Source organism: Lepeophtheirus salmonis, chromosome 13 (assembly GCF_016086655.4).
Source record: "Lepeophtheirus salmonis chromosome 13, UVic_Lsal_1.4, whole genome shotgun sequence".
NCBI classification, from domain to species: domain Eukaryota; kingdom Metazoa; phylum Arthropoda; class Copepoda; order Siphonostomatoida; family Caligidae; genus Lepeophtheirus; species Lepeophtheirus salmonis.
Window position 1 is genome coordinate 45,053,945 of NC_052143.2, and position 12,432 is coordinate 45,066,376.

Consider the following 12,432-nt stretch of genomic DNA (forward strand, 5'->3'; position numbering starts at 1 on the left):
CGTGTACTCCTCGTAGATATAACAATAAAATTATACCATAATGAAATTCAAAAAAGAAAGAAAACACACATAGAGTAGGTATATATATATAAATATAAATTCTTGTTCATCCCATCAGCTAGCTGGACTGACCCGTATAAATAAAGTAATAAAACAACGCTCATGAAAAAACACAATTTAAAGATATTATGTTTAATTTGATCGAAAGATATTTTTGTTCTTTTTTGTTACTTTTCAAGGACATTTATTCGGACTACTTATCTAAACAACAATGGGGAGGTGACCATTGTTGTGCATGTGTGTGTGACCAAGTTGATGGATGCAATAAAGAATGCTCTATAGTTGTGCTATACCTTCCATTATTCCTCGAATCAAAAGTATGTAAGTATGATTCATATTCTTATGACCTCTTGGCCAAAGTTTACACAAATAAAATGTGCTTATCAAAGCTATCTGATGGAGATCCCCATCCCAAAGTCGGTATTTTTTTGTCATTATCCCCCCCAAAAAAAAAAAAGTCTTGCTCCAAAAATTTAAACAGCAAAGCAAGTGAGAATTTCTCTTCCAATGTGTTTCTTTCCAAAGAACCCAACAATTTTAACTGTAGAATTTTCTAAAGAGTTTTTTGCTTACTCCAAAAGAAATCAGCCTCTCTACAAAATAAAATCCCCCAAGGGCGTACCTGGATTACAGGAGCATCCAGAGGAGGGTAGCTGGAGGGCTGTAAGGCCCCCCTAAAAAATAAATGAAAAAATTAGGAATTTTTGCCTTGGTAGGGAAAAAAATGTAATGGAAAAACAGGGAATTTTTTTTTTCCTAAAATAAAGGTCATTTTATGAAATTCAGAGTGGGTAAAAATTGTAATTTTTTTAATTTTTTAAGAAAACTAAATATAAATAAGTGTATATCATCCGGCGGAGGCCCTTGCATTCATACCCGTGACTACGGAGCACACTCCCACACCCATGGTCAAAAAAATTTGTAATATTTTGTGAAATAGACTTCACTTTTTGTCAAAAAGATAAATTGTTTTGATAACATTTTTAATAAAGATATATATTTTTTGTCAAGTAATGAAAAAAAAAAATGAAATTAATGTTATCAATTATTTATTTTCATTCTACAAAGTCTTTCAAAAATAACATCCACATAAAACAAAGGTATTCAGCCTTTTATTAAAAATTTGTAATCCAAAAATTGTGGAATTGTATAAATTTGGTCAAAGAGAGAAAAATATAAATTCAGTCACATTCTTCTGTAGAATTACTCAAAAACCGGACAAACTCTTATTTCCCCTTGCTATCAGAACGGTTGTTATTTGGACAAATGCTTCAAAACCATACGAAAATAGCTAATTGTCTATTTTATTTGTTTAATGACTTCAAATACCAAACAAAAAAATGTGTTTTCCATGATTAACTGATTAGTTAATTAAACAAATATCTCAAATTCCGAAGAAAAATCAATTTGTTCCTAGGTTATTGTCTGTTTTATTGGAAAAATAAATAAAAAACCTGAACAAAAACTTATACTCCTCTTCAAAATCTTAGCAATTTTATTAGACAAATGATTCTTAAATCAATATTTTCAAACAAATTATCTATCAATGTAAATGTAAAATCCTCTAACCTAACCATAAAAGATACCGAATAATTGCAGCATAATAATATATTTTCCTTTGGTATATCCAACACAACAGCTGTTTTTATTAAACTACCATAGCTTAATATATTTAATACACCTTTTTATAACGTTTAAAACCCCTTAAAAAAATCGCAAATCCGGATTTTATAAAAGTAAATTTTACAATTTTTTTTTTTGATATTGTCAATCTACAGACTCTTTCAAATGATATGTTGAGAGATTCGAATGCTATTTTATTGTCTGCGGATCTAAAAGACTTAGAGTTTAATGATCAGGTTTGAGGTGCAAATAATTATAAAAAAAGATGTTGAAATATTAAGACGGGTTTGTTTTTGTAAAGGAAGGAACGGAACAGATGAGATCTTCTAAATCTAATTTAATGCCTTTTTTTTCCTCTCCAAATGCATAAGGGTTTATTAACTCTTTTCTTTTTGTTGCTTTTTTTTTACGAGGAATGTGACCTTATGTGATGTGGTAAAAGAAAAGGTCCACTAATTACGTACTCTTCACCTTTGATTTAAGGATATGTACATACTTAATAATAATAATAACTGCATTCATGATACCTGCATATGAAATGCATTATAAAGTGACGGACTTCTTTAAGTACTCAAATTTTACGAATATATTATGCATTATATCGTATTCTCCGTTACAAACTTTTTGGTCTGTAGCTGTACCTCCTCCTAGTTATCCAAAGGACCAGTAATGTACTCGGTATGATTGAAGCCACCTTTAACTAGCGGAGAGTTCAATGCAAAAATAATTGCATCGGTCCAAACTCCATTTTGGGTAGGGATAACGAGAATAACTGTGGCCAAGAATGGTTTTATTTTGAGCAAAGCTCCTTTCTGTCTTTTGAAAATTCGAATTTAATTTCGAGCCTTAGTTTCTCTGAAAATAAAATACATTTATAATTTTTTTTGAATGGAAGTGCAAGGCCTACTCCACTTTAATAAGTTGTAATGTCCTAAGGCCGATCCTAATAAAAGCTTAATCAACAATACATATTATAAGTTATCAGATTCAGTGAAAAATACATACATTAATTTGTTTCCCCCAGAGAGCTTTCATAGAATTACTTCAAAACTATTGAAAAGTACTTTTAATAAATACTATATCAAATGTATTTTTTTATGGATATATTAAATTGTAAATAAAATTCAAAAACCTTTAAAAAAACCATAGTGCAATGATAATTAAAATTAGTCAAACATTAGTATTTTTTTTTTTTTTTTACTTTGAGAAAAGGAGACCCTTTTAAGGACAATTAATTATCATCATTGAGCCCCCACAATATCTAAGATATTAGATATCATAGATCTAAATTAGGATCAATACAATCCTACACATCAGGATTTCTAAAATGAAAGGTGGGTTGCCATTGTGGAGATATATATAATGAACTATCCAATCAGTCGGATCCTGATGAATTTGTCAGTACTGAGAATGGTCCTTATGGGTTTTTACAATAACTACAACAGCTGAAATGAGGGACTTACTTAGAAAATTATTTCAGCTGTTAAAATTTTATCCTAACCTCTTTCAAAGATACGAAATACCTGGAGTTGTGTGACGACTGAAGTATTATACGTTCTACCTATCTTTCATTTATATTTTCTACAATCCTAGCTAGGAGTGAAGAAATAAAAAGCAGCTCAGTCCAACCTTACGAGCTCAGTCCAAGAGCGAAATTTAATCTTGTATCAAGGTATTACTATATAGTTTTAATTAATTATTAGCCAAATCCTGAGATGAAATAACCCGCTTGAAGCCCTCTCAGAGCCTTGCCAATGACGGATTCCTTCTGAATTTCGCAATTGTAGACCTTTTAAATGCCATAGGCGTGGTTATATCCACTCCTGTGCCAAATAAACTCATGCTTCATTTATACATGAAAAAGTAGGGAGCATAAAATCTCTGTTCATGCTAATCAGGACCAAGCATATTATAGAGTCCATATTCTTTGTTTTCATGATAGGTTGATCATCAAAGATGTCAGCTGTGATCCACCAATCATTTTTTCTATGCCTCCTTGCATCCAATTTAAATATCTTTTCCTCAATGAAAAACTGGATGAAGCCCCCACGTGCTTCAATGATGCTTCATACTTTTATCAAGCCTAACTTCCCTCATCTCATCTGTGAGCAGATGCTTGACCCCTCTATTTTGTATTTGATATCATCTCTGAAGGCTTTCTTGATCGTGGTCTGGCTTATTATATTCTTCCCCCTGACCAGAGTTTTGATTGTGACGGTCGGATACAATTTCCTTTTTCAAGTTGAAGGCAAATGTTTTTGTTCGGATTTAAGTAATCCTTGAGTTGTGTGTGAGTACTTGAGGTATTTTTCTCGTCCTTGCAGCCTTTTACAACACGATAGGATGTGCCCTATTTGTACTTTATAATGAAGATTATCTCGGGATTTATTCTTTCGGTCCGGATACAAAGATATATAATTCTTGAAAGCCTCTCCATTTATAAATAAAATCCACTTATTAAGAGTCTCAATTTATCGCGCCAACCCTGTATATCCCTAAAACAGAGCCGTAATTACGGCCCTGTATATATGAGCACTTGTAAGACTACACACAATTTAAGAGTATAAATCCAAGGTAACGCTTTGACAAAAAACAATAGTTAAAATAAGAGGAAGAATAAAAAGTAGTTAAAAGATTTAAAAAATAAAAAAAATGCGTTTTTATGAGATTAATAAATTATATTATTATATTTATACATTCTTATTATACGTATTTCAATCTTGTTTCTGCCAAAACGGCGCTCATAAAAAGTGCATTTCGTGATAGAAATTGTGCAAATTGTGCAGAGATAAAGTGCTTATTTTATCTAGTTATGTTTTTATGATCCTTTTTCCTTCTTTTCTTTTATTCTCCTGCAACCATTTTCACAAAATTGTAACTCATTTTTTCCCAGACTTATTTATATAATAATAATAATGAAGGACTCTGGGATTAATTGTTTATTTTACCTACACAATGAGCATTGTGTATCAATATATGCCTTGTAGATAGATAAAACTAATTAATGATAAAAATCTTTTGTTCACGGAAAGCACAGAAGTCGAATAGAACAGAGCAATTTGGTTATATATGTATCGCAGAACCTACCTTTAATATATTTCTATTCTAATAAATATGTAGATATCAATACCTAAATTAATTTGTTAAAAAATGGAAATCTACAATGAAATATCATAGATTATTTACTCTTGTAAGTACATATAGAAAAAGTACAAAAATTAAAAAAAATCGGGCGAGTGATGGAATTAATAATACATGAAAGGGCGCACGTTACTTTTTCTATTATATAAAATGATGATCGTGGTAGTAGTAGGAGGAGGGGGGAAAGGAATATAAAAATATAATAAAAGAAAAAAATTCGCGTGTACGCGTTCTTGTATATATTTGTGTTTCTCGGCGACATATCTAAGCACGCATACCCCAAACGCGCTCGGCCTAGGTGCGCGAAAATTTAAGGAATAATCAGTCGTTGTCGAGGCTCTGAGAGGGCTTCAAGCGTGTTATCACATCTCCGGATTTGACAAATTATAATAGTATTATTAATAATCGTCATTTATATATATTTCGGATGTCTCCATATTAAAAACTATATAATTGATTTGTGATTTCCTGATTTTTTAAATCATTTATTCTAATATTTGTGGTGTGGTGCTTCATAGAGGAAGCTCCTTTGGTTCTTCCCGAATTCTTTTTTAAACTTTTGGAGGTAAGGATGTTATAGATTATTGTTTATAATGTGTTGAGTTCATTTCTATGAAAAGAAAAGGACAAAAAACTATATTATGATTAGTATTATTATTAATAATACTAATAATCATTGCAATTTTCTAGTTGTTCTGCTTATTGCTGTTGTTATTATGCTTGATTTCGAAATATTGCATGCACATACATAGGATTTGATTTGATTCCATGTTTTAAATTACAATAAAAACTGCTTATCTTTTTTTATCAAAAACTTCTTCTTCTTCCATGTTTTAAAGAAACAAAAGTAAAAGAAATCCTCGGATTTCATACTAATAAGTATGATAATTAATTGCAGAAAAGAAAGAAAAAAACATTGATCAAATGCAATTCTATGGATACTTTTGTGATTCCCTAGACATGGGTACAAGAAAAGTTGCATATATTTTATTTATGGCTGTTATCCTAAAAGTAAATCTTCATCAAACCAGTTATTTTCCTTTTCTTTCTTCTTTGGCGAATAAACAAATGATTTTTATTATTTTATTACTTATTTCCTAGTTTTTGATTTTGTTTGATTTCCTCTTCTTGACCGTTTATTGCATAATAACTATTCAATTAGAACTACTTGGATCCTCTAAAAAAAAAAAAACTCTTTCTGTAGGCTTTCTTTTTTTACTCTTCACCTAAAATTCTCTTTCTTTTAGACTGGGAGCACTAACAAACAATTTAAGTAAAAGATCACAGAACCTACTATCCAAACTGACTGGACATGTTGGATTTTCCATCGGCCACATTGCTTCAGGTTTGTTGCTTTTATCATTTTAATACATGTATGTATGTACCACCTTACGTTTGAATAGATGGGTCCATAAATAAATATTAATAATTCTCGGTAAAGGGGGAGGAGACACTAAGAGAAGAGTCTTTATTTATTTTTTATTATTATTAATAATAATAATAATAATGAGTAAAGAAAGAAAGAAAGAAAGAAAACAAAATGTTTTTTTGTGGGAGGGGAGTAAATAAATGAGAACTAAGGTGCAAGTAAGTACAAAAAAAAGCGGGCGCTTGGAATTATTAGTATATATATATTTGTTATGTATAGTTATGTACTGCGAGAGAGAGAGAGAGAGTAAGGAGTAAACAATTTGTTTATAATGTATGATAAAATATATAGTCGTCACGGAACCTCACATTTCTCTTATGCGGGTTTTTTTTTCTCTCTCTTTTCCGAACTATTTGTTTCTTCCTCTATTTTGACTACATACATAGAAGAGTGTTTTGTGAAGATTTTCTCCTCCTTGCTAGAATCTCCGCTTCTTGTATCGGTCGTGAATACCCGGGGAAATATTTATGCATGGATGATGGATATGAGAGTAAATTTGTCACAATTTGCATGTAGTTGTACTTTAGCGTGTGCAAAATGCTTTTCCCTTCTCTCTCTCTCTCTTCTTTATCTTTGATATTACATATACATATAATTGCTCATCTAACAGGAACAATTATGAGTGCTATGGAAATGTAATACAAATTGCACTTGAAATAAAATGCAAAGCCATCTAGAGGGGAAGGCAGAAATTATATAAATTAGTATTATTTTTATTTATTTATTATACATATTCCATATTTCCATAGCTTCAAGGAAGGAAAAGTCTGCGCGAGTCTACATAGGCAGTTGTAATTGGGTTAATTTTGCATAGCTAATCAATAATTAGGTCAGAGTACATATGTAGATAGACATAGGTGGTGTTTAGAGGGTTTGCAATTAGTTGCAAAATTATAAAAAAAAGGAGGGATCATAATGGAGTACTTTTGTTTTTCTTTTCAGAATCCTATGCAGATACGAGGAAGTGAGCCGTCAACCAATTTCCCTCCTTCATCCCCAGCCATGAATGGCGGAGTGACCCTCCCGGCGCAAGCTCTTCAAAACCTCCAACGACTCCTTCAAAGTCAAATTGCCGCTGCAAATCCCCTTCAGCTCCAACAGGCTCTTCAACGCCAGCACCTTGAGCGTCAACAGGCACAGATGGATCAGGGTCGGAAGCAGCTTCAAGGCATGCTGCAATCCCTTCAGGAACAGTATCAAATGAATTTGCTTCAACAACAGAGTCCCCTTGGAGGCAAAGGGAATCCTGCCATTCAACAGCAGCTCCAAAAGCAACAACAGCAAATCATGGCTCAAATGCAAATGACGCAACAAGCTCTTATTCTTGGAGGAGGAAATCCAGATACACCTCCCAAAGAAGAGTCCAGTCCTCGAGGAAGTATTGATCGTGAGAGACACTTATCAGAGAACCTTGGCTCAATTGGCTCTGAGGGATCTCTCAAGGAAAACCGTCCAGACAATAACAATGAGGAAAACAATTTATCCAACAAATCAGGTAAGATATATATATATATATATATTTCCTACTCAATATTATATCTAATACTCATTCAACTCTTATTCTCAGTGAGAAGCCGTCATCCGAGCCGCTCCGACTCTGTGAGCCCCCCTGCAAGCCTCCTCACAAGTCCTCCCTCTGCAACCTTAGACCATCTCTACAATCGTGGACATTGTCACTGGCCTGGTTGTGAAACCCCTTGCGGCGACATTCCTTCTTTCAATCGACACCTGTCGGAGATCCATCATCTGGACGACAAGGCCGTCGCACAGACACGTGTACAACTTCAAATTGTGAATCAGCTTGAGCTTCAGCTCAAAAAGGAAAAGGACAAACTCCGAGCCATGATGCTCCATCTCAACTTGGAGCATCATAACGGGGAGCTCCGGGAAATCTCTCCCTCCGCCAGTGACATTGTGACCATTTCCACACCAAAATCTTCGAAGCCTACTACACATGATAACAACAGTAGAATCTCTTCTCCAGATCTCCTTAAAACTGTGAACCGATCTTCGATCCATCACGGACAACAACTACATCCGTTTCAGTCCGGGAGTGAGCATTCATCACTCCTTAGCCCCACAACTTCTTCTTCTTCCTCACCCCTGTCTGCTTTGACTGCAGCTGTAAGATCTCCCATGCTGATTGGTACATCCAGCAATGTCCCTTCTGCTTCCACGACACTCACATCTGTGTCCTCAGGAGGTGGTGGACTCATCAGGCCAAAGCCACCTCATTCAGAGAAGAATCATTCTCTTCCACCCGGTAGGTCCTTCCACATATGCTTCGAATATGAACAACTATTACACATCTTGTTATTTCTAGGGTTTGATGAGCGGAGAGGCCGAGGTGACAGAGGGAATCCAAATCTGGATCCTGCCATGGACATTCAACAGAATCGCGAGTTTTATAAGCACAATGATGTGCGTCCACCCTATACCTATGCTGCACTTATTCGCTATGTAAGCCATTTTTAATTCTATTAATTCTATATTCATTCTCTATAATGTATATTGTAGGCTGTGCAAGAAGCTCCGGATCAACAGCTGACCCTTCACGAAATCTACAATTGGTTCACAACCACTTTTGCTTATTTTAGAAGAAATGCTGCAAGTTGGAAGGTAATAATCTAGGGCGTTCTTTTATGACCCTCTACTCACTAATTTTTTTACATTTAATAAATGTATTTTGACATTTAAATGAACTAAAAAAAAAAAAAAAAACTAGTTTTTTTTTTTTTGTCTTCCTCTTTTTTCACAAAAGACCTTTCCATGACTTTACTACAAAATGCAGCTCATTATTCTATAAAATGCAGAAATATACTCATAATAATATGTAATAAAAACCCCTTTAAATAATTATGACTCTATTTGGAAGCCCTCAAAAACTTCCTAACATGAGCATGTCATTTGTAATTTTTTATGTATGCTTCTTAGCCCATCAGAGCATCTGATATTAATACAATTCAATTTCACTTCTTCCAGAATGCGGTTCGTCACAATCTCTCCCTCCACAAATGCTTCATGCGTGTAGAGAACGTCAAAGGAGCCGTGTGGACCGTTGACGATGAAGAGTATCACCGTCGTCGACCCCCACGTGGAAGTCAACCCCCTCCTCACGTCCCTTCCGTCTCAGGATCCCCTACTCTCACTCCACAAGCTCCTTCCCTCATCGATCAAAGCCTTTCTTCCATGTTGGCAGCTCATGGACCCTCCTTTTTCAATCAGGCCTTTTTGCAACAAGCAGGTCAGAGAGCAGCTGCTGCAGCAGCTGCCGCTGTTGCAGCAGCACAACAACATTCCATGGATGAAAATCATCTTCAGCACCATCATTCATCCTTTGATAACAGGTAATTCCATTCTCCATACTTTTCACTGTCCTCGTGTTAAGCAGCAAATCATATTTGTAACATCTCCTACTTTTTGTCACGTATGTCCTTTTGACAAAAACGCTCGTGGCAAGTAGAGCTCCACGCGCTATTTCAAGTGTATGCAGATTGGATTTCAATAGCTACATATTTAATACCTATATTTATACAAATGCATGCATTAAATATCTATTTACTATGGGCTCTAAAGAATAAGAAAAACAAAAAAAAAACGGTCAATATTTGTATAGAAAATGTGTTTTTTTTTTAAACATTTTTTTTGTCAAAACAGGTTAAGATGAGTAGGCGTTTGTTTTACAAATAATAATACATAATTATATACTTATAATAACCCTAATAACAACAAAAACCATTTACTATTTACTTCATCTCTAGATCCACATCCACTCCCGGCTCACTAGACTTTTCACGCGTCAAAAATGAAATGGAAGAAGATGAGGGTGTAGATGCAGAGAGGCCTATGGACGAAGATGTATTGAACGGGAAAAAAGATTATAGTAGTCCGGATCGTGAAGACGTCGAAGAAGGACGTACAAAGAGCTCAAGAGGAGAGAGTCTTACAGAAGGTTCTATATCCTCATCCCCTTGCAAGGAAGAACTTTTAGAACATAAAATGGAAGAAGGGATTGAGGATGATGCACAGGATTTGTCACTGAGCCGTGGGCCTTTAGACTGATACTCATTATCAGGATAATCATTCACTCTTCTAAAATACAATCAATTTGTTTCATTCCTGAGAGCCAAGACATTGCTTTTTTAATTCACAAAAAAAGAGGATGTCAAATCTAGATAAATTATTAATTAATTATATATTTTCTTTTTGTACATTTCTTTAATAGTATTTTTTTTTTTTTATAAAAAAAAATTATATCCCCGGTGTGTAAATCAAACTACACTCAAATTCTGGTGAATAGCAACCCTGGTGATGACGAAATACAACCTTGGGTCATTGGGATTCATTATCTCCCTTTGACTTAAAAACATAATTATGTAAAGAACTCTTATCCCCCCCTATTCCTCTCATTCTATGAGTCACCCATTATTTTATTATTTCTTCTCTTTGTGCGTGTGTTCATCATGTTATAAGCTGCTTGCTTGCTCACCCATTGTCATTTTTATGGGCGTGTTGGGGGAAGGATACTTTTATAAATAATATGTATAAAAAATATTTGTAAAAAAAATTGTAAAAAAAAAAATAATATTCTATATTTCCCCACCTATTTTTTTATATATCCGCATTGTAATTACGATTATAATTATTATTTTTTTTAAATTGAATTATTTTTATGTTAATAAAGAGTTGAGATAAAAAGTATTTATTTTCAAATAAACACACATGAAGTTATTTTGCCCTTTTCTTCTATCGTTACGTACTAAATTATATATAGTATACATTATTATAAAACAGGTGACATTTTTATGACGACTCGAGGTTGTAAAAGAGTAAAAAATTATCATATGAAAAGAAATATGTAGTATTATATAAGTACTGACCTGATTTTCTGTTAATGTAACCAATGATTGTAATAGAGAGGTCTGTTGATTTTTATTTATTGATTAATGCTCCATGGTTCTTTGGGAGGTTTTTTTTTTTTTGCAATAAATCCATGAGCGTTTTGAAGGTCTTTTGCTGTTTCTATAGATTATAAATCTGTTGTATATTGTATATATTTAGATACCCAAACAAGAAACTTGAAAAAAAAATAAAAAATTATCTATTTAACAACATAAAAAAATAAACTCATAAAAAATCCGAGGATGAATAAGCAAAAAAACACAAATAAATCTACGTTTTGGACATACTTAAAACTTGTAGGTATATACATATATGAATACAAAGCAAATTTTTGTACTTAGAGAGAGATATATAACTGCATTCAAGTCATAATTACATTTTAATGACTAATGCAGCAGGTAAGCAAGCAAGCAAGCAGGCAGGCAGGCAGTTGTAGTTATTATATTATGCTGTTATAAGCACTCAGAATAAAACTTGATTTGACTCGTAAATAAGTTGATATGTTGAGGTACAAAGTGTATATATGTATGTAATGTACATATTTGTGTTAGATTGCAATTTGCCGGGTTTCTTAATTTTTGCAATCGTGTCTTAAGTGATTTAACTAGACCGATTTAGAGTGAAGATTGCAGTTTATGACAATGCATCAAAATTCCATCCTTTTCAAATCGTAGACTAATTGTGTTTGTCCCAATCTATGGACCGATTTTTTCCCCATCTCAATTAGAATATGTAGTTGTATAACAAAATAGAAAACACGTTAAAACTACAAAACAAAAAAAGTCGGGTCGGACTGAAGGTCTTTAAAAGAACCGAATGAGTTCGGTCTAACAACATAATTTATAGCAATCTCATACCCATCAATTATTTCTGTTTTGAGATCCAATTTTAGTTATGTTTGTGGACAAACTGTTAAAAATAAATAAATGAGACATGATAAAACAATATGGGTTTGGATTTTTTAATTTTTTTCCCAGAAAATTGTTTTTTTTTGTGACTTGATATGGATTTTCCAATTTTTTTAAAAATTGTTCTGGAGTTTTAATATTGGGTATTTCATTTTTGACTTTTTTTGTCAAAAAATTTAATATTTTTAAATTTCATTCTTGAAAAAATTTAAGTTTTTGTAATCAACTGTGAATTCTTAAAAAAAATAATCAAAAAAGCTTAATTTTTTTGTGAAAACAACTCTGGATTTTTTTTGAAAAAATGTAATTTTTGAATTAAAAAAAAACAAAAATCAATCTTTGGAATAATTTGTGAATAGCTATGGATTT

At 33.0% G+C, this 12,432-nt stretch overlaps 1 protein-coding gene across 2 annotated transcripts; it reads left to right on the forward strand.

The window, feature by feature from the left end:
- The first annotated feature begins 5,145 nt into the window (after positions 1-5,145).
- Positions 5,146-10,974, forward strand: LOC121127837 (uncharacterized). Of its 2 annotated transcripts, XM_040723373.2 has the most exons (8): positions 5,146-5,389; positions 6,072-6,169; positions 7,196-7,748; positions 7,821-8,516; positions 8,577-8,713; positions 8,771-8,872; positions 9,236-9,600; positions 10,015-10,974. In XM_040723373.2, the coding sequence occupies exons 2-8, from the start codon at positions 6,137-6,139 to the stop codon at positions 10,313-10,315; spliced, it is 2,187 nt and encodes a 728-aa protein (XP_040579307.1). In that variant the 5' UTR covers positions 5,146-5,389; positions 6,072-6,136; the 3' UTR covers positions 10,316-10,974. The 2 variants fall into 2 exon arrangements, with proteins under 2 accessions (XP_040579307.1, XP_040579308.1); XM_040723374.2 differs by lacking the exon at positions 6,072-6,169 and having other exon boundaries at positions 5,148-5,389.
- The last annotated feature ends 1,458 nt before the right edge of the window (positions 10,975-12,432 follow it).

Excerpts from the sequence above, each read along its gene's own strand:
- LOC121127837 (XM_040723373.2), top strand. The coding sequence starts at position 6,137 with ATGTTGGATTTTCCATCGGCCACATTGCTTCAG. Across the intron at positions 8,517-8,576 it reads GAATCATTCTCTTCCACCCG|GGTTTGATGAGCGGAGAGGC; the intron begins GTAGGTCCTTCC and ends TGTTATTTCTAG. Across the intron at positions 8,714-8,770 it reads ATGCTGCACTTATTCGCTAT|GCTGTGCAAGAAGCTCCGGA; the intron begins GTAAGCCATTTT and ends TGTATATTGTAG.